General features: G+C 38.8%; 1 protein-coding gene across 1 annotated transcript in view; it reads left to right on the top strand.

Moving 5' to 3' along the window:
- EFCAB5 (EF-hand calcium binding domain 5) overlaps positions 1–23149 on the top strand; it is a 114468-nt gene that overhangs the window by 64599 nt on the left and 26720 nt on the right. Inside the window, exons 10-20 of the mRNA XM_057716360.1 lie at positions 951–1050; positions 5498–5882; positions 6102–6598; positions 7989–8066; positions 8172–8264; positions 10154–10368; positions 11744–11900; positions 14352–14641; positions 16546–16715; positions 17465–17693; positions 20860–21012. Of these exons, the coding sequence (XP_057572343.1) occupies positions 951–1050; positions 5498–5882; positions 6102–6598; positions 7989–8066; positions 8172–8264; positions 10154–10368; positions 11744–11900; positions 14352–14641; positions 16546–16715; positions 17465–17693; positions 20860–21012 (2367 nt within the window). The remainder of the gene's footprint in view (positions 1–950; positions 1051–5497; positions 5883–6101; positions 6599–7988; positions 8067–8171; positions 8265–10153; positions 10369–11743; positions 11901–14351; positions 14642–16545; positions 16716–17464; positions 17694–20859; positions 21013–23149) is intronic.

Raw genomic sequence — 23149 nt, 5'->3', positions numbered from 1 at the left:
GAAATGTTTGCATATGTACACAAAGAGATGTATATAAGGATATCCACTACAGCATTATTTTGGTATCAAAACACTGGAAATAATCTAAATGCTTACCCATAGAAAGGTGTTTTTAAAAATTAGGATGTTTTCATATTATAGAATACCACGCAGCAATTAAAGAAATAGAATATATTTCTTTAAATACTTGAATCAGATCTCAATGTCAAGTAAATAAATGCAAGGGCACGTGTATTATGATATCAGTATTTAAAGTACATACATAGGACTTCCTAGGTGGCGCAGTGGTTGGGAGTTCGCCTGCCAGTGCAGGGGACACAGGTTCAATCCCTGGTCCAGAAGGATCCCACATGCCGTGGAGCAACTAGGCCTGTGTGCCGCAACTATTGAGCCTGTGCACCACAACAAAGAGTAGCCCCCACTCACCACAGCTAAAGAAGGCCCGCGCACAGCCAAAAAAGACCCAACACGGCCAATAAAATAAATAAATAAATAAACTTATTTAAAAAATAAACTAAAATAAAGTACATACGTAAAATGCTAACAATCGTCATTTCTGGGTGTTGGGAACACCGTTGTTAGTTTAATCATTTCCTATATTTTTCCATAATTAAAATTTTCCTCAAAATAAAAACAATGCAAAAAAAGAACAAGTAAGGAGCAGTTAATTGCTCTGGGTGTCATACTCAGGTCAGATTAGATAAGAACTGAACATCATATATTGGTTTTAGCAATTAAGTAACAACAAATATTTATGCAGCTACTAAGTGTCACAGAAAAGGGAAGCAGAGTATAAGCTTAAAGGCAAGATATAAAACTTTCCTGATTTTGACTCTGCAGCTTTTATTTACATGATTATGGTGCTGGTGGTGATGATACAATCTTCAATATTCCATCTACATAAAAATTTCAAATCTCCTATAACAACTAATTGCCACCTTTCTGCTTAGGTAGGGTTTTTGGATCGGCAGAGGACATTGGCCGTGCTGGAAACATTCTATGACCAAAGTTCAAAAGTGCTCAGAGGTTTACTCCGAAACCCTAGACAGTGTAAGTGCCACCCAGAGGGAGTACACTCAAGTTGGAGTGATGCAGTACACTGATATGATAATACAAGGTCATTCTATCCCCCTGCAATCCCTTCATATAGCTTTTCTCTTAGATCATGCTAGCTATATCTAGTTGTTCATTCCACACAAAATTCAGTCTTCATCACAACTAGATGTATTTTTCACTATAGTGTAATACCAAAAGTTAAGTCAGAACTCAGCTGGAATTCAATTTTAAATTCATTAAAATGAAGGGGCGCGTTAGTGACAATCTGAATGTTTTGGAAATTAAGTTGGTAATGGCAACTCCAGTTTTAATGTCCAACTTAGAATTCTAAGATTTCTAAGAAAAGTGTTTCCTTCTCCCAAGCATTTTGTATTGAAATATAGTTGATATGCAATATTATATTAGTTTCAAGTGTACTACGTAATTATTTGACATTTTCATATATTAGGAGATAATCACCGTGATGAGTCTAGTAACAATCTGTCCCCCTACAAACTTATCACAATATGATTGACCATATTCCTTGTGCTGTATATCACATCCCTGTGACTTATTTATTATATAACTGGAGGTTTGTACCTTTTAATTCACTTCACCTGTGTCACCCACACCTCAAACCTCCTCCCTTCTGGCAACCACCCATTTGTTCTCTGTATCTAGGAGTCTGTTTTCATTTTGTTTTGTTTGTTTTGTTTTTCAGATTCTACATATAAGTGAAATCATGCGGTATTTGTCTTTCTCTGTCTGCCTTATTTAATTTAACATAATATCCCCCACGTTGTCGCAAATGACAGGATTTCTTTTTTTAAATTGGAGTATAGTTGATTTACAGTGTTGTGTTACTTTTTGCTGTATAGCACAATGAATCGGTTAGACATATACATATATTCACTCTTTTTTAGACTTTTTTCTCATATAGGTCATTACAAAGTATTGAGTAGAATTCCATGTGCTATATAGTAGGTCCTTATTAGTTATCTATTTTGTATATAGTAGTGTGTATATGTCAATCCCAATCTCCCAAGTTATCTCTCCTCTCCATCTCCTCTGTTAACCATAAGATTGCTTCCTTTTTTTTTTTAATTTGGTTTTTTTTTGTTTTTTTATTTATTCGCTGTGTTGGGTCTTCGTTGCTGTGCGCGGGCTTTCTGTAGTAGCAGAGAGCGGGGGCTACTCTTTGTTGTGAAGAGTGGGGGCTACTCTTCATTGCAGTGCTTCTCTTGTTGCAGAGCCCGGGCTCTAGGCACACGGGCGTCAGTAGTTGCAGCATGTGGAGTCAGTAGTTGTGGGTCACGGGCTCTAGAACACAGGCTCAATAGTGGCACACGGGATTAGCTGCTCCTTGACATGTGGGATCTTTCCAGACCAGGGCTTGAACCCGTGTCCCCTGCATTGGCAGGCAGATTCTTAACCACTGCGCCCCCAGGGAAGCCCAAGATTGTTTTCTGCATTTGTAACTCTACTTCTATTTTGTAAATAAGTTCATTTGTACCATTTTTTTTAGATTCTCTATGTAAGCAATATCATATGGTATTTGTACTTCTCTGTCTGACTTACTTCACTGTATGACAATCTTTAGGTTCATCCATGTTGCTGCAAATGGCATTATTTCATTCATTTTTTATGGCTGAGTAATATTCCATTGTGTGTGTGTGTGTGTGTATGCGCGCGTGCGCATATGTGTGTGTATCACATCTTCTTTATCCATTCATCTGTTGATGGACACTTAGGTTAGTTCCATATCTTGGCTATTGTAAATAATGCTGCAATGAATATTGGAGTGCACATATCCTTTCAATTTAGTGTTTTTGTTTTCTTTGGGTAAATACCTAGAAGTGAAATTGCTAGGTCATTCTACTTTTAATTTTTTGAGGAATCTTCATAATGTTTTCCACTGTGGCTGCATCAATTAATAATACCATCAACAGTGCGCAGGGTTCCCTTTTCTCTACATCCTTGCCAACACTTATTTGTTGTCTTTTTGATGATAGCCCTTCTAACAGGTGTGAGGTGGTATCTCGTGGTTTTGATTTGCAGTCCAAGTGGTCCCAGGGCTGGTGCCAGCCCACCGATGGGCAGGGCTGGGTCCCCATGCAGTTGGCTGCAGGGCCCAGGGATTACCCAGTGCTGATGCTGACCCACTGGGGGGTGGGTAATCCCCGGTACTAATAGGCTAGGGGGAGGACTACAAAAGGGTGCTTGGCAGTACCAGTGTCTTTGTGGTAGAACGAGCTCCCCAAAATGGCTATCACCAGCATCTATGTCCCCAAGGGGAGTCCCAGTTGCCTCCTTCCTCTTCAGGTGGCTCTTCAAGATTAGCACGTGGGTTTGACCCAGGCTCCTTTCAAATTATTGCCTCTGTGCTGGCACTTGGAGTGTGTGAGATTTTGCACATGCCCTTTAAGAGCTCAGTTTCTGTTTCCTATAGCCCTCTACCATGTATAAGCTCTTCTGCCCTTCAAAGCCAGATGTTCTGGGGGCTCATCTTCCTAGGGCAGGACCTCCAGGCTAGGGATCCTGATGTGGGGGTTAGTCCCCTTGCTCCTTGTGGAGAACCTTTGCTATTGTAATTATCCTCTTGTTTGTGGGTCACTTACCCAGGGATGTGAGTCTTGACTATACCACGTCTCTGCCCCTCCTGCCTGTCTCATTGTGGTTTCTTCTTTATGTCTTTAGTTGTGGAAATTCTTTTCTGCTAGTCTTCAGGTTAGTTTCGTGGATAGTTGCTCTATAAATAGTTGTAATTTTGGTGTGCCCATGGAAGGAGGTGAGCTCATGGTCTTCCTAATCTGGCATCTTGGCCACAGCTCTTTCTCTCAAGCATTTTTTTTTACAGTTATATTTTCTTTTTTATTTCTTTTTTATTTTTAAAATTTTTATTTTTTACTTATTTATTTGGCTGTGTTGGGTCTCAGTTGCAGCACTCGGGATCTTCGTTGAGGCATGTGGGATCCTTCATTGCAGCACGTGAGCTTCTCTCTAGTTGTGGCATGCTGGTTTTCTTTTCTCTAGTTGTGGCGCGCAGGCTCTAGGGCGCATGGGCTCTGTAGTTGCAGCACGCAGGGGCATGTGGGATCTTAGTTCCTCGACCAGGGATCGGACCCTCATCCCCTGCATTGCAAGGTGGATTCTTTTCTTTACCACTAGACTACAAGGGAAGTCCCTCAAGCATTTTTACTTGTACACCTCTACTGTACTTATGCAGTAAAATATCTTTTTTATATTACTACCAAAACAAAAGGATTGTGGGTTATATTTTTATTTTTAAAGAGAAAGTCTTTGAGTGGATGAATTTTCCAACAAATGTGAATATTTTACTTCTGTGTGAAAATTTATTACTTGGATACTTAAAAACCTATGGATAATGTACATAGAGTATCCCAAAAATTGTGGGAATCACGGTTTTAGAACTTAAATACTAAATGTTTCGGGAGGAAGGATTACAATCTTGTGGCATGAGCCCCATTTTCTGTAGTCCTGGATATCAGGGTTGTTTTGTTGTTGTTGTTGTTGAACAGTGGGATTCTCATGAATGCTGTCCAGTCTTTCCCTAAAATTCTGAACCACATGTCCACGTGAGTTGTGGAGAAAAAGAATGGAGAAATGAAGAAGAAAGAAAGAGAAGGAAGAGGGAAGGGAGAGAAAACGAATATTGGAAAAATATAGCTCAGTGAAAAATTATCCTAGAGCCTTGCTTTTATTTTGGTATTGCAGATACTGAAAAGGTTTTTGCGGTGGAAGACATTTGTCTCTTTCCTCAGCCCTATGCTATGCTTATTGTGGGAGGACCAAGAGTAGAAGATAAATTCTATTTGCCTTGGAAGTCTAAGCAACTCTCCAAGTAGCAAAAGAAGAATCATGTTCATTTCCAAAACCATACCTTTTAGGAAGGCATTATTTCTAATTTACAGTGGTGAGCATTTTTATTTTCCTTTAGATGCCTTTTTGTTTTTTATTGGGTTGCTGGGAAAGGTAACTGATATTTATTTAAAGCAGTAGGTCTATATTACAATCACTGTGTCCATTGCTTTTTTTTAAATCTGATTTTTTAAAATAATAGAGTATAACCTGGTGTACCCCCCCCAAAAAAAAAATAATAGAGTATAGTTGATTTACAGTGTTGTATTAGTTTCAGGTGTACAGCAAAGTGATTCAGTTAGACATATACATATATCCATTCTTTTTCAGATTCTTTTCCCATATAGGTTTTTTTTATGGGAGTATAATTGCTTTACAATGTTGTTTTAGCTTCTGCTGCACAATGAAGTGAATCAGCTATATGTATACATATATCCCCTCCCTCTTGGACCTCCCTCCCACCCCAGCCCCATCCCACCCATTTAGGTCATCACAGCCCATTGCTTTTTTGCATTAATTTACTAGCTCTGATTCTACATTATAAGATCAATTGTTTAGGTAAATCTTTTGTTTTCTGTGTTAGGGCCATTTGTTGAATTTGGAGAGATAGACTTACCTGAGTTCTGGGGAGACATGGATAATCAGAAGCATATTTATGAAGACTTTGACAAAGCACTCTTAGAGATGAATACATTACTTTCTGAAAAACATGCTAGCAAAACCCAAAGTAAAATATTAGCAAATCCAGAAGATCAACATAAACATGATAAAGATAGAAAATCAACACTACCACAAAGCCCACCAGAACAGCAGAGAGGGACAACTGCAGAACAAGAACCAAACAGAACTTCAACCAATGAACAAGAACAAGACAAAGAATCAACTGGAGAACAAGAACTGAACAAAGAATCAGTAGCAAGACAAGGAAATTTCACAGGGTCAACTCCAGAACAAGGATCAAGTAGAGAGTTAATAATAGAAAAAAGACCACATGATGAGTCAGTAACAGAACAAGGAGTACCACAGGGAATCCACACTGAATCAACTGCAGAGCAAAGACTTTCTGGAGAATCAGTAACAGCACAAGCACAACATGAAGAGTCAACAACAGGACAAGAATCCCACAGAGGGTCACCTGAGGAACAGGGACCATGCAGAGAGTCACTATCAGATCAAGTACAACGCAGACGGTCAATCGCAGAACAGGGAGCACACAGAGAGTCACTATTAGATCAAGGACAACCCAGAGGGTCAATTGCAGGACAGGGAGCACGCAGAGAATCACTGTTAGATCAGGAACGACCCAGAGGGTCAGTTGCAGAACAGGGAGCGCGCAGAGAGTCACTGTTAGATCAGGAACGACCCAGAGGGTCAGTTGCGGAACAAGGAGCACGCAGAGAGTCAGTAGCAGAACAAGGACCACACAGGGGGTCAACTGCAGAACAACAACCACCCACAGAGACAATTCCAGAAAAACAAGAGGACATAGACTCAACCTCACAATCAATAAAAGGTAGTATATTAAGAGAAAGTAAAGAATCTAGGGAGGCTATTTCCTGTGAGTACACTGAAATCCCTCCACAGGAAGAAAGCACTGAGGGGCAAATATATGAAGAGCAACTCTTCATGAGTCCTGAACTGCAAGAGAAAATTTCAGGATCAAGCAGACAAGGTCATCTTTCAGGTAGTAGTATAGTTCTCCTACATCAGCTCCTTGTTTTGTAGAGTGGTTTCTAAAGTCTTTTCAGAAAATATTCATTTCAGTTAGGATCTTTTCCTGACATATAAGGTCATGCATATTTTGCTACTCAACACGAGTCTAGACCTTGAGCAATTACATGCAACCAAAAAGTCTCTTATCAATTTACCTAGAATTTCTTTTATACTAGAAGCCCATTTGTAAGGAAGAAATCTGATAATATTACCTCTAGAAATTTTCATTGGACCTCTGAAAAGGGCGCAGAAGCCCTTTTATTTTAAATGTGATGTCTGATATTAGAAATCACTTTTTAAAAATTTCTTTTATTTCAAATTTTAAAAGTATCCCACATTTTTCAGTTGTATATAAGATGTTCTAGAAGAGTTTCTGGAGGTCATATTTAAAACAGAAAGCACCCTGCATTTCAAATATTTAGTCTGAAGAAGAGTTTTCCTCTTAATTGCCTATGCCAATTTATGCCCTTTTTGTTGAAGAATTCTAATCTTTTAGAGAACCAGTCTCAATGCCACTTAAGAACTCACTTAGCCATAACATTTTAATTCTAAAGTTCTACAGTCCCAAGGAAAATTCTTATTTAAAACTCCTAACAGATGGGTAACCTATGTTCTAGATTCTACACTATCATTAACTAATTTAAAGTCTTTCATTTTTTTCAGCATTGTATTTATTCCTCCACAAAACAAGTCTACTAATTTCGGATCCCCTTGCATAGTAGGGATACAGCTAAAAAAATTAGTGAAGTTACTATTCAATCAGATGTATTATTAGTGAGGACTTAATTTTGGCTATCTGTAATAGTGATCCAAAATAACAGTGTCTAAAAAAACAAACAAAAGCAAAACAAAATAACAATATCTAAACAAGACAAGAGTTTCTTTGTTTCTCATATAAAAGTCAAAATTTATATGACAGGTCAGCCCCATGAAATCAGTAGTGGCTCAAGCTCTTTCTGTCTTGTGTCTCCTTCAACCACTAGGTCCACCAGGTAAGGAGAAAGGAGAAAGGATAGGTATTAGATTATTTCCCTTCACAGTTCATTGGTCAGAATTTAGGCATATAGTGACACCTAGCTGCCAGGGAGGCTAGGAAATATAGCCTTCATTTTGCATGGCCAAATTTGGTTACAACAAACAGCCTTTGTCACAGAGCTGCTCTCAACAACTAAAGTTATTACATGATACCATTGTGGTTAAGTTATTAAGTGATACCATTATGATACAATATACATAGGAAAGGACCTGAAAGAAAGTTTTTGTTTTCTTTATGCAAGGCATTTCTCTCATTTATTAACTCTAGAATACATAATAGAATATATAAAGTCCAATTCATAGGTATGTTCTTTTGTACCTTTTAGAAACTGCAAAAAAGGAAGTTCAGAAAGACAAATCCTGTGAACCCAAGTCCCAAAAAATAGAAGGAAAATCATGGTCAGGTGACTGACTCCTCTTTTAATCCTCCTTTCATTCATACTCTAGAGCAAAAACATTGTGAAGGTGAAGTTAAGTTGGCTATATTTTGGGATGTGTGTTTTTTATAGGTGAACTTTTGACTTGTAACTGGAACACGAAGTATGCCAAATGTGAAGATGAGGAACAGGCAGACTTAATCTATGGTAACTCCAAGTTCACAGGTACATGTTAACAACAAAACCAGGAAGAATAGATGGCACTCTAATTGATGAACTTAATTTACTGTGGTACACGATGATAAGGACTGGATTTAGCCAAGGCACAATGGCAGAGTGATATTTGCATTATTTGTCCCCAGCTGATAGATCTAAACATGTTCAAGATGACTGTTTTGGGTTGTAGTGTACATGCAGTGCTATTGGTGAAAGCTCTTTAAAACATTTGCATTAATATGGTTGTCCCTCAGTATCTGCAGGGGATTATTCCACGGAAACCATCGCCAAAACTCCCCCCACAAATACCAACATTCAAGGATACTCAAGTCCCTTTGTAAAATGGAATAGTTTTGCATATAACTGATGCACATCCTCCCATATACTTTAAATCATCTCTAGATTACTTATAATACCTAATACAATGTAAATGCTATGTAAATAGTTGTAAATACAATGTGAATACTATGTAAATGATTGCTAGCATGTGGCAAATTTAAATTTTGCTATTTGGAACTTTCTGGAAATGTTTTTCTGAGTATTTTTGATCCACAGTTGAATCCACAGATACAGAACCTGTGGCTACAGAGGGCCAACTGTATACATTTAAAAATTTTTTTTTACTGTTACATGGCCTTGAAACCACTTTGAAGCTATGATCCAGGTATACCAAGGGAATCAGATGTTAGATATTAGAAAAATAGAAACCGTTCCAGCTATTCCTCTCCCCGGTAGTTCCATATCCAAATATGTGAGGCAGGTAAGGATCTATCTTGTTTTTGAAGACTTACAAAGAAAGATCTACTCAACAGAGAGAGCAAAGAGTAGCTTTCAGCTCTCAGTAAACCATGTATTTAACGATGATTCCAACAAGTACTCATATTTTACTACATTGATATTTTATTATTTTACCTTACATCAACAAGTAGTAGAACTCAGAAGATCAAGATATTTTCTTCTTACCTGTAATTTTTTTCTCATTTAAGCATGGATCGAATAACAAATTTCTATCCTCCAAATATTTGGTGAAATTGCATGACGTTGGTTAAACTCTTGTTGCCTGCTAATGCATATTTCTCTTCTCCTGGTCTTACTTCTTTATTTCAATTTTGCTTTACCATTTTGACAATTGCATGGGTGATCCTTTCTAAGTCACATCAAATCTCATATGGAAGGCATAAGGGGCATGGACGATTGAATTAGTTAACAAATCAAACATAAATCACTGGGCTGTTTTATGAAATATGATTCATGTTATAACATTGAGCTTCAAGATAAATCTATTAGTCAAGACTCTTTGGGGGAGAGGTTGTAGTGGTGGTATTTACAGACTTATTTAACTAGCGAGTGCAGACCGCAGCCGGCTTCAGGCACAACTGAATCCAAGGGCTCAATAACAGCAGCAGGACACTGTCTCTTTGCCTCGCAGCTCTGTTCTTCTCTGTGTAACTTTCAGTTTTAGGTTGTTTTCTCTGTATTGTGGCAAAGATGTCCATGAGAGCATCTCTAAGCCTACATCCTACTAGCTTAGTAATCAGAGTACAGGAAGAGTGATTCTCCCCCAGTAGTTGCCTCAAAAGTTCTGGGGCTAATTCTCATGGACTGATAGTGGATTCCACTGCTGTCATATGTGAATCATTGGGTGGACCTATATCACATGGCCATCCTTGAAGCAAGGGTGGAGGAGGCTGAGTACTACCCAACACATCTAAACTGACAATGGGGGAGAGAGATTTTCCCAAATCAAAAAAGGAGGGTGCTGTCCTCATGAAGGGAGCATGAATTCCTGACAGGAAAAAAAGTTGTCAATGCCCATTACAATAAGTACTCATATATTTTTCCTGAACTTTGATACAATTTTTCACTTCACTGTTTGATATATGTTTCTTGCTTGATAGACCTACACTCAATTATCAGAAATATTCAGTCTTACAAGGAAGTAAAAAGTAGGAGTGCCTTCAATGGAGTTTCCTTCAATCTGCTCCAGTTTGTGCAGCTCCTGGAGACATTTGTTGGTGAAGATGCCCCTTTGAGTGTCAGCGAAGCCCTCACCTCCTTTTTTAAGAAGGGCTTTGTTGAAACAAAAGAAGAGAGAATGAGTGGCTTAAAAGAGGTGAGTAATATTATTTATCAATAAAACAAATGAGGTCACTATTATAAATAAATCTATCAATCTCAGTTGCTCCTAGTCTAGCTCTTCTTAAGTAATTTACAACCAAATCTATCACTTTACTTCAATGAGCATAGCCATTAAATACTTCCTTTCGTTGTCAAATATTCTAAGATCACACTCCAGAGAACTCATTCTCCTAATAAGAACATGATTGCTCATAGCAGGAGATGGTTTATTGTACAGCTGTGTTTTTGCTCCTGTGAAGCTTGAAAAGCAGATTCCGAGGAGCAGATATGTGTATGTGCAAAGAAGTGTGTGTGTGTGTGCGCGCGTGTGCATGCACTGTCTGCCATGTGAATGCATTTACAAATGCACATACATAGGGGTACAATTGTGGCTTGCACCAAGGTAGTGCATATTTCTTAAGAAACTGCTACTTACCTGGGTGATAAATGCAAACACATTAGCTGATATAAACAACTTATGTGCTCTTAAACATGAAATACAAAAATTAGGTTCACCAGGCATGTTCAGTAACCTTATCAGCCTTATAGGTCTTCTCAACCTAATCTAGAGTTGATATCCTTTTGCTTCCTCAATTGCTGTCCCCCCACCTTTAATCAAATGGTGTATATTCACTTTCTTTTAGCAATGAAATTAAATTACTATCTAATTGACATAACCTAGTAAAAAATCTAAATGGTAAAAAAAATTAATATCAATTTAGGTCAATGTTAAATATAAAAAAGAATTTTTGCACACACTCATTTTTTGTTGTTTAAACACTGCCATCCATCCCCCTTCACTACAAAACATATTCCATCAAGAAGCCAGGCAGGCTGGGATTACCATATACACATTACTAATAAGAAAAAAAAATCAAACAGTACACTTTAAATATATGCATTTATTGTATGTCAATTATATCTCAATAAATGTTCTTAAAAAAAATTTTTTTTAAAGAAACCAGGCAGAGCACCCCATGTGTTTATCATATTCTTGAACACCTAGTAAGGATGTGGAAAGGAATGAATCAAAGATTCTCAAGGAGTGAGTCCCCTTCCTAAATTAATGTGTTTTAGTTCAATGCAGAGAAAGCCTGCTTTTTGGCTTAGAGGTTAAACAAAGGAATGATATTTAGAGAATTAAAATTAAATGCTTCATTTTTTAAAAAATTGAAAAACTAAAAAAAAATTTTTAATAAAAAATAAATTAAAAAATTAAATGCTTCATTTTACCATTCATATTATGCTTAGTCCCAAAGTAAAACTGTTTCTATAAAAAGTGCTGCAGTTTCTGGGGAATAAGCATAAGATGCCAGCTAGCACAATAAACAGTGTATCCTCTGTGCTTTGCTATCCTGTTTGTATCCTAGGCTAGACAAAATGCTTCTCGAGTCCAACGGGAACTTCTTCTAAATGCCCTCTTTCAGAAATGGGACTGTGATGGCTCAGGCTTCCTGGATCTGAAGGAAGTTGATGAACTCTTGTACACATACAAGGAGGGAATGGAAAAGGAATCTATGAAGAAAGGTAAAAATGTAAGAATTTTCTCAAGTTGTGGTAAAAACTTGGCTTCAAGTTTCCCAGTGTTATGAAATATATACAGTTAAAACACTGGTCGTTCTAAAACCGTGAGATAATACTTCACACCTACTAGTGTGGCTACAATTTTTTTTCAGCTTTGTTGAGATATAACTGTCATGCAACATTGTGGAAGTTTAAGGTGTACGATGTGTTGATTTGATACACATATACTGTGAAATGATGACCACAGTAGCTTCGTTAATACCTCCATCACCTCACACAATACCATTTCTTTTTTGTGGTGAGAGCATTTAAGATCTACTGTCTTAGAAACTTTCAAGTATACAATGCAGTACTGTTAACTGTAATCACCAAGCTGTAAATCAGAATCCCAGAACTCTTCTTATAATGACAGTTTGTACACTTTGACCAACATCTTCCCATTTCTCCCACCCCCAGCCCCTGGCAACTACCATTCTACACTCTGTTTCTGTGAGTTTGGCTTTTTTAGATTCCACATATGTGAGATCATACAGTATTTGTCTTTCTCTGTCTGATTTATTTCACTTAGCATAATGCCCTCAAGCTCTATCCATGTTGTTGCAAATGGCAGGATTTCCTTCTTTCTCATGGCTCAATAATATTCCATTGTATATGTGTCATTCACATATATACATACACATATATGATTCATATGTCATGTATATGCATGTACCATGATTCTTCATCCATTTGTGGACAGACACAAGGTGTTTCCATATCTTGGCTATTGTAAATAATTCTGCAGTGAACATAAGGTACAGATATGTCTTTGAGATAGTGATTTCATTTCCTTCAGACATATATCCAGAAGTAGAATTGCTGAATCATTTGGTAGTTCTATTTTTAATTTTTTGAGGAACCTCCACACTGTTTTCCACAGTAACTATACCAATTTACATTCCCACCAACAGTCCACATGGGTTCCCCTTTCTCCACATCCTTACCAACACTTGTTATCTCTTGTCTTTTTGATGACAGTCATTCTAACAAGTGTGATGTGATATCTCATTGTAGTTTTGATTTGCGTTTACCTGATGATTAATGATATTTGAGCATCTTTTCATGCATCTTTGGTCATTTGCATATCTTCTTTGGAAAAGTATCTATTCAGTTCTTCTGCCCATTTTTCAATCAGATTTTTTCTTTCTATTGAGTTGTATTAGTTCCTTATATATTTTGGATATTAACCCTTATCAGACATATGATTTACAAATATTTTCTCCCATACTGCAGGTTTTCATTTTGTTGTTACTTTTACTGTGCAGAGGTTTTTTTTGATGTAGCCCCACTAATTTATTTTTGCTTTTGTTGCTCATGTAGTATAACTATAATTTTTAGAATGGAAAATAACAGTGTTTGCAAAGATATGGAGAAATTGGAACCCTTGTTCATTGCTGGTGGGAATATAGAAAATGTCAGAGAAAGCAGGGGTTGAATTGTTGTAGAGTGCTTTGTCTAAGACCTTAACTCTACATAGTTAGATTCCTTCTGTGTACCTGGCTACCCATGCTCTTGGGGTTAAAAGAATCCAAACCACTCCACAGTTCTGCCTATTTTCCTTTCTTGTTTTATCGTTCTGCCTCTACAAGGTCTGATTCACATTTCAAGTCTGAATGGCTTGCAAGTTCCCCTGGAATTTACTTAACTTCTTATTCCCCTTAATGACTTTTTCTTCTCCTTTATATTTTTCTCTTCTGATCAATTCTTCTCAATCAAAAGCTACTAAAATTCTTATTCTCATGTAATAAGCTCTCTTTCATTTGCTTAAATCCCAGTATAAATGATTTTTGCCCTTCATTGGGTTTAAGGTAAATATATCTGATTACTTTGGCATAATAGATTTCAAATTCTTAAAGTATATAGTACATGAGGGAAAGCATAATCAGGGTTAGTTAAGGTCCTCAACCCTATCAAAAGGCATAATGTGGTGGTTTCCACTTACAAGATGGGAAAACTTCATCACAGAGAACTATGTTCCATAGAGAAAAAGATACTACACAATGGTCAGGAGAGCTGATTTCCAATACTGGATCTTTCACTACATGGTCACATGACCACAGGGCAATTTACTGAATCTCTGTAGAGCCAGATGTACTCATGGGTAAAATGAAGGAGTTGGACACGATGGATTCTAGGATTTAAGGGACCTAAGGATGATGTAAGGTTTCACCTGGCTGAGTGGTAAAATTAAAACAAAACAAAACAATAACAGATGACATAGGAATCATCTTGAGTTCAGCATAGGAAGTCACTGTAAGATGTTCCGTTGGACTTGAGATCCCTTCGATATACCTGGTTTTCCATGGGAAGCAGTTGTCAGCAGCTTCAATTTGCTATAAGAGAAGAGAATGAAAATTTCCCCCACAGATGAATGAACTTTTGATTAGTTCTTGGTTTTGTGTTTATGTCTTTTAGCTAAACTACACATCCAGTTTCCAAAGCCATACCCTGGTCACGAACTGAGATTGTCTCCCAAACAGTTTCAGAAATACATAGAATTGGTTGTATCTGAACTCAGGGGCAATGAAGATGAAGTTCTGGAAAGTGTTGTGGAGTTTCTGATGAATGCTTTAGGAAGGAGCCATGTCGAGAGTCTGAGAAATTGTGCCAGACAAAAGTGGCTGCACCAAATCCAACATGCTGCAGAGACAAGTGGAGTATCCTTGGAGCCAGTGTACACGGAGACCTTTAAGGCCCTCACCAAGGTGTGTTTTCTAAAATGATATATAAGAGAAAATATTTCCTCACAATAGGTGATGTTCAATGGTTACAATAGAGGAACACACTAAATTCTCTTGAGAAATTGCTGCTATAGCTGTGGGGTTTTTTTTTAAGATTTATTTTATTATTTATTTATTTTTTATTTTTGGCTGTGTTCGATCTTCGTTGCTGCTCATGGGTTTTCTCTAGTTGCGGCGAGCAGGGGCTACTCTTCGTTGCGGTACACAGGTTTCTCATTGCAGTGGCTTCTCTTTTTGCAGAGCACGGGCTCTAGGCGCTCGATTTCGGTAGTTGCAGTGTGTGAGCTTAGTGGCTGTGGCGCATGGGCTTAGTTGCTCTGCAGCATGTGGGATCTTCCCAGACCAGGAATGGAACCTGTGTCCCCTGCATTGGCAGGCGGATTCTTAACCACTGCACCACCAGGGAAGCCCGCTATAGATGTTTTATTCATCCCAATACTTTACAGTGACCCAAAGCCTAGTAAAGGTGCAACTGGAATGAACGCAGGTTGGCAAGGTAGAAGCGGAGAGGAAAGGTATAAGAAACAGAATTATATCTTGGGATTCCTAATTTCATTTGTGCCAAGAGTCAAATAAGCCTAGAACAGACAATAAACTGACATTAAAAAAAATACCCCTGAGGAGATGTACAAGAAGTTTAAGCTACATTTCCCTTGCATGATGTTTTGGGAGTCAGTTTTAAAAGGAACTATTTAAATCATAAAGTCATCATAAAGTAGAATCCAACATGATACAATATTTCATAGCACTGCCTAGAAACAATCTGAGACTATTACAGAATCCTGTCACCTAAAACACATGACCTGGATGGACCACGGTTCACAGCTCTACTGCCCCCTCAGACACTCCCAGCTTGCTGCTCTTCCCAGGCAAAAACAGCATGGCTGTCTTGTACATATATCACAGCTTCCAGTGATCCAGGGAAACTATGTCATGCATCTCAGCTAAATAGCAGCACTTGATTGTGGGAATCATCTCCTGAATGGCTGAATTTTCCAATGTAGTTGGAAATGATGTGATGAGGAATAGGAGACCAATCAAGAAAAAGAGGTATTGTTCCAACTTGCTTCAGAGATCTGCAGTGCCCTAAGAGACCTCCTGCTATATTTTTGTTAGTTATTTCATTGATCTTCTATGTAAAGGAAGAGGAATCAAGGCAGAAGGGAAAAGAAAAGTGCAAAGAGCAAACCCAAGTATATAGAAAGAGGAGACAAATATCAGAGAAAGTGTCTCTCATGTCCCCAACTTGTGGGTATATTTAATATATGTGTTAACCAAATATTGTTATAATATTTTAGGTACAAAGAATTTTCAGTTATTTTACTTAGAAATAGTAGTTGCATAAAGTCTGTAATTGGGAGCCCCAAGTAATTCTTTCCTGAAATGGTGTAAATCAAACGTCATAGCCAAACAATGTGAAGAATTTCTTGAGAGCATTTTTTCCCATATTCACATCCCATATCCACATCATCCCCACAGTAGATGGTCAAGAAATATGAATGAAATGAAGTTATCTTCTTGCCCCAGCTCTCTAAAATAAGTACTTTTAACTGAAGCCCATACAACATGAGTATGGTTCAAAGGGGTCCAAGGATCCAAGTTTTAAACCTCTAAATCTAAGTAGACTTGGCAGATTTTTTTTTTTTAAGTTAACTAGTCTGGTTCCACTCACTAAAACTCAGGTTTCAGGAACAGTTGTGGTGTCAGCCTTTTCCCCACTGCCTGTGAATGGTAATATCTGCATCATTTATTTAGGAAAATGAAATTATTCGGTTCAGATGCAGAAATAGGCTAATGAAGGAAGATATGATTAAGAGAATAGCTCTTTGGCAATTGGCAAATAAATGGTCAGAAACATTTTGCCATAGGATGCTGAAGCCCATGGAGATAAGAAGATCAGTGCTCACATTTCCCTCTTAGAAGAAAACCTACTACTGCCTGATAGAGGAAATGTTCTATTGAGGAATGTAGCTTGTACTTTAGACGATGCTCCATTTGTACTGAACAGAGTGCTCTACAGGGACATGAAGGGGATCAGGTAAGAATTTCTTGAAGAGGTTGGTTTTACTGTTCTAAAAAAAATAATTCCTTTTGTGAAGTAAACTAACATTGAAGTCCTAGTTAGCTGCCCAAGAGAGAAATGCCTCAGATCACCAAAGTTTCTGGAGCAGGAGTTGATGAGTTTCCAGTCTTGGATGAATTTCACCTGATTGTTTCTTGAGTTCATGCTAAGGCATTGATTTTCCATGTAGGGGCTCTGCTTCACAGTATCAGTTCAATTATTTCTGCCTACTCTGTAAGTTATGTCTTCTGCATCCTGTTTATGTATGTTTTCTCAGTTATGATCTAAGTTTTTTTTTTCCTGCCTGTTACAGTGTAAGCACTCTATGTCAACTTTTATTGATATTATTTTTCTTTGTAGCAATCTTTCCCCAACAACATTTTTAGTCCTACATCAAATGCAGCTGGATATTGCAACCATTATAACAATATAATCACTATTAATTCCTGCCCTTTCCATCATGTCCCCCTAATCTGGCTGTATCTGGTTCATCCATCCTCATTTTTCCTGGACAACATCTTTCTTGTTCTATATACACACCATTAAGCTTATTTTTAAAAATCTTTCTTTCAAGTCAGGCTCTCCTAACTGGTAATTTTATCTTAGTCCACTTCTCTGACATATAACACTAATGATTATGAGTGGATTGATTTAGTTTCCTGCCTGGTTTAGTCTAAAGCCCCCTTCTGTTGCCTTTCTCCCAACCTCATATTCCTATTCCTCAGCTTTACAGTAGTGGATGAAGGGCAGCCAATACACGTCCCCCAAGTTCAGCACCACGGGAACATCTTCTTCTGGAACCGTTCCCGCAAGAAGAATGACCAAAATGGGTCATTCCTGGCTCTGCCTCTTCAGGATGCATATATGAGGATCTTTGGAGTCTTGGCTGTTGACACTCTAAGAGATCCCCAGAAAATAAACATCTTCCTACCCCACGAGATCAGATTCTATCAGGTAAGGCATAGAAAAATTCTTCAAGATCAATGATAGGATGGCCTCTCCTTCTATACTTTTAAAAAAGTGAAACCTGAAACCAGATGAGAATAAAACTATGTACATAGATAGTGTTATCATACTTGTATCAGTCTTTGGAGAGTTTCCCCATTACACGTGGAAGGACTCAATCTCAGTTGCACATCTATATCTCAGCCTGTCTGGGAAGATTGTTAATATGTGTCCCGTTGCATTAATCATAGGAACAGCATTTTCTGCTGTAGAACTGAAATCCAACTATTAGGCTACTAATTAAAACCCAAAAAGTATGAATGAACTTTTAGAAGGGACATATTAATGTTTTATTAACAGTGGTCCCTAGAAATCCTTTGCTCTTTCCACAAATGGTGCTAAATATACTATGCCTTCCCTTAGTTCTTGATTTTAGTGTTATTATTTTTGAGGATGAAGAATGAAGGAAAATCCTAAATGTTTCCTGAGTATTCATGTTATCAAACTAGATCTCAAAAAGGAGAGGCACTTTTTTTTTCCAGATATACAAAATTTATTTTTCCTGCTTAATATTCTTTTTTTAATTTTTAATTTTATTTATTTATTTATTTATTTATTTATTTATTTATTTATTTATTTATTTTTTGGGGGGTACACCAGGTTCAATCAACTGTATTTATACACATATCCCCATATTCCCTCCCTTCCTTGACTCCCCCACCTCGAGTCCCCCCCACCCTCCCCGCCCCAGTCCTCTAAGGCATCTTCTATCCTCGAGTTGGACTCCCTTTGTTATACAACAACTTCCCACTGACTATTTTACAGTTGGTAGTATATATATGTCTGTGCTACTCTCTCGCTTCGTCTCAGTTTCCCCTTCACCCCCCGCCCCCTCCGATACCTCGAGTTCTCCAGTCCATTCTCTGTATCTGCATCCTTGTTCTTGTCACTGAGTTCATCAGTACCATTTTTAGATTCTGTATATGTGAGTTAGCATACAATATTTGTCCTTCTCTTTCTGACTTACTTCACTCTGTATGACAGATTGTAGTTCTATCCACCTCATTACATATAGCTCCATCTCATCCCTTTTATAGCTGAGTAATATTCCATTGTGTGTATATGCCACATCTTCTGTATCCATTCATTTGTTGATGGGCATTTAGGTTGCTTCCATGTCCTGGCTATTGTAAATAGTGCTGCAATAAACATTATGGTACAAGTTTCTTTTGGGATTATGGTTTTCTTTGGGTATATGCCCAGGAGTGGGATGACTGGATCATATGGAAGTTCTATTTGTAGTTTTTTAAGGAACCTCCAAATTGTTTTCCATAGTGGCTGTACCAACTCACAGTCCCACCAACAATGCAGGAGAGTTCCCTTTTCTCCACACCGTCTCCAACATTTGTTGTTTCCAGATTTTGTGATGATGGCCATTCTGATCGGTGTGAGGTGATACCTCTTTGTGGCTTTGACTTGCATTTCTCTGATGATTAGTGATGTTGAGCATCTTTTCATGTGTTTGTTGGCCATCTGTAGGTCTTCTTTGGAGAAATGTCTATTTAGGTCTTCTGCCCATTTATGGATTGGGTTATTTGCTCTTTTGGTATGAAGCTTCATGAGCTGCTTGTATATTTTGGAGATTAATCCTTTGTCCGTTGTTTCATAGGCAATTATTTTTTCCCATTCTGAGGGTTGCCTTTTAGTCTTGTTTATGGTTTCTTTCGCTGTGCAAAAGCTTTTAAGTTTCATAAGGTCCCATTTGTTTATTCTTGATTTTCTTTCCGTGATTCTAGGAGGTGGGTCAAAAAGGATGTTGCTTTGATGTATGTCATAGAATGTTCTGCCTATGTTTTCCTCTAGGAGTTTTATAGTGTCTGGCCTTACATGTAGGTCTTCAATCCATTTGGAGTTTATTTTTGTGTATGGTGTTAGGAAGTGTTCTAATTTCATTCTTTTACATGTTGCTGTCCAATTTTCCCAGCACCACTTGTTGAAGAGGCTGTCTTTTTTCCATTGTATACTCGTGCCTCCTTTGTCAAAGATAAGGTGCCCGTATGTGTTTGGGCTTACTTCTGAGTTCTCTATTCTATTCCATTGATCTAAGGAGAGGCACTTTTAAGACTATAAAATAACTGGGCCATTTCTACAAGCATTTAAATTTAATTTTATGAATAGATATTTCAATGAAGGAAGATTGAAAACCTTTATGGAGGCAATGGACTGGGACATAGCGGCAATCAGGAAGTTGCTATCATTTGTTCTCTTGTATGCTCTCGATGTTTATTTACCATTATTTAAATTTCTCCCCTCTCATTTACTAGATATACAACTGAGGAAAGTGGTAAAATCTTTTTCCCTAGATATCTTTTTAGCAATAAGTTTCATTCTCATCTGACATAATGTGAATCGTGTGACGATATTAAGAAGCAAAATGGAGGAGTGTGGAGTTATCAGTAGGTGAACTATATATGGCCTTATTAGAGAACATGTCAAAGTGAATTCTAAATTGACTCTCTAGCCCTTGGAGGTAAAGGCTCCTGGGTTACCCTCAGATGCCTTAGGTCCTAATATAAAATGCAGATATTTTTGAAGAATTTGTGGTTCCTAACGTTTCTTGACAACAAGACCACAGATGAGTTCTAAGGACTTCCCATCCCTTCTCTGTGGAACAGGCTGTCTTTATGTGTCTAAGAAGATGGCATAATTTGGCATGTTGCAGGCACTGAAACCCAGCACATCTGTATTGCTTGCTGATCTGACGACAGTAGCCAGGTAGAGATGCAGACATTAATATTGCATCAGATCGGGGTAGCTCTTACGCATCTGTCCAAGGCTGGCATTAGTTCTTGGCTTTTAAACATTTTTTTCTCATATCAAAGTTTATCTTGTTCTTCTGACACTCTTCTCTGATAACACATGTCACAAATTTCACTGGATGATTATCAGGAGACTCAATAAGTTAGGTGGATCTTATGGTAGCTCTCTCCTTCCACTTTTGATTTCATTATGATCCTTGTTTCATAGTAGAATCTGGAACACTGCCTTTTGAGAACTGATGAATAATTTGTAGGAAGTAGATGATCATTAATTAAAAAGATAATCCAATTGATGCATTACTAATGATTTTTCTATTTTAAATAGAAAAGGCAACTTAAATTTTCTGTCTCTACAGGGTGTTGCCAGTGTCTTTAGTACTGCCTATCACTACGTCCACAGCCGGGAGCACATCCTGCATGTTGTGATCACTGGCATCGGCTGGCTGTACAACATCACATCCAGCATCACGGGCATCACTACTTACTTCACTGAGCCTAGCCCAGCGAAGGTAGACAAGGCTGGGCAGTGTTAGACCTTCCCAGGGTAACAGAGTTCCTAGATGCTATTGTCTTGCTCATATTTTAAAACCATGTTTAGTTAGCTATTAGGCTATGACCCCAACTTGAGATCCTTGGTTGAGAGTAGCAGAAATCCATCTCAAACTGCCTTAGGCAAAGCGGGGAACTGATTAACTCATGTAACCAAATGAAGACAGGGCAGGGGTCAAGCTGGCTTCTGAGATGACGTTCGGAAGCTGGTCTCTCTTGTGTGAAATAGTTCTCGTGTTATTTCTCTCCCCAGTTCTCACGTTTGCTTCCTTCTGCACTTTGGCTTTATGCTTCTAGTTAAAGACAGGTTTTTGTTTGTTTGTTTGCTTGTTTGTTTGTTTGCTTGTTTGTTTGTTTTCCTACAGGGCAAGCCAGATGCTTAGTAACTAAAAAAGAATTTTGCCTTCCTGTTCCAATTTGGAAAAACCCAAGAAAGAAAACTCTTTTTGATCTGTCCCAAGATATGCCCCTCCTGGCCAGGGTGGGACGTCTGCAGTAACTGGCAGCCCCCACCAGAATCATATGGGTGAAGTGAGAAGCGATGAGGCACTCCTGTTTTGGAAGGACACATTATATCACACCAATTTAAAAAAGAAACAACGTGATCAGTTTTTGCTGAATGTTTACTTTGCTTCTTTACACTTAATCTTAATGCTAGGATTTTTCATGTGATAAGAATGGATGGAAAGGTGTCTTCCTTTCAAGAAGGCTAAACTATTCTACGTGGTGCCTGACCAGGTGGTGGCAGCACCTTGATTGTCTCCCAGTCCTTCACCTGGCTGTCCCACAGGTGCCTCTCCCCTTCCTTCCTGGCTTCTTCTCCTTCCTTCCCTCTAGGTCCCCACTTCCTTCCTTCAGTGGCTGCATCAAGCTGACAAGGCCTTGGCCAAAGAGGGCAATCACAGAGCTCTCTGATGGGGTGACCAGGCCAAGGAGGTGGAGAATGCCTAGTTGTGGGTGCTGCTCCTGGGATGGGGTGAGGGTGGGAGCCTTTAAGTGCCTTCTGAAATGGGGTGGACCACCTGGTGTGTATGTGTTGGCAGGGGAGGTGAGGACTACTCAGTGTAGGGGGCAGACCACCAGGTCTGATAGGCCACAGTCATGGTGAGGCTGTAGTGTGTGGGTCTGGGGGAGGATTCCACTTGACCAGTGTCTAAGCACTTTGCTGGAGCCTCAGAGAAACAACACCTAGGGCCCCATGAAGAAGGTTAACATCACCTACAGCAGTCAGAAAGAAGCACAGCTTAAAGGGTGTGCGGTTTCAGAATTGTAATGCTGTGGACAAGACCGTAAGGGTCACTATCCATCAGACCCAAGGCTATCTTACGGAGGTGAAGACCATCTCCTGACGGGTAGAGGAGGACCACTCAGCAGCCAGGGTCTGGGTGGGGTCACAGACAGGTAGATGCCAGTACAGCTTGTCTAAGCCTGTAGTCAGGGGTTTGTCCTAGATGGGAGATACTAAGTGAGATTTTAATGTTAAAAATGGCTGAGGATGGCTGTAGGGATACCTCTTTTTAAAGCATTCAACTATGGTAACTTACTAAGCCTCTCCCTTACTTCATGCAGCCCCTCCAGATGTACTCTCCTGACTTCTCCAGCCTACTCTGTGCCTCAGGAAGTAGACTGAATCAGTGGACTCCTTGGCCTTTAGCTTCTGCTTGGGTTTGTCCAGTGAGAGGCACCAGTAGGAGATTGGCAGGCAGAAGGAGAGTGAGGCTGGGGTGTTTATGCTTTTGACTCTCCCTGTGCCAGGATGCTGTAGGTGAGCTGTGGTCTTCGACTAAAGGCCACTGTACCTTTAGTCAAGTGGCCCTCTCCACACAGCTGTCTTCTCCAAGTTCCAGTAGTTGCTTCCTCCACTTTCCTCTTCAGGCTAAAAGTGGTAGCAGCTCCCCATTGGTACTAGGTCTGGGATTCTAAATACTGCCCATGTTTTCATAAATAGTACCTTTATTAAACTCTCTTCAAATTACCCAGTACTGGCATGTCATCTGTTTCCTCCTGACACCCTGACTGATACAAATTATAAAGTAGATTCTGAGACACCCCACCTCACCTCATGCCCATGTTCCTGTAAGGTACAGAGTCATGGAG

The sequence above is a fragment of the Hippopotamus amphibius genome, chromosome 17 (genome assembly GCF_030028045.1).
Source record: "Hippopotamus amphibius kiboko isolate mHipAmp2 chromosome 17, mHipAmp2.hap2, whole genome shotgun sequence".
In the NCBI taxonomy this organism is placed as follows: Eukaryota; Metazoa; Chordata; class Mammalia; order Artiodactyla; family Hippopotamidae; genus Hippopotamus; species Hippopotamus amphibius.
This window is presented reverse-complemented; position numbering and strand designations above follow the sequence as displayed.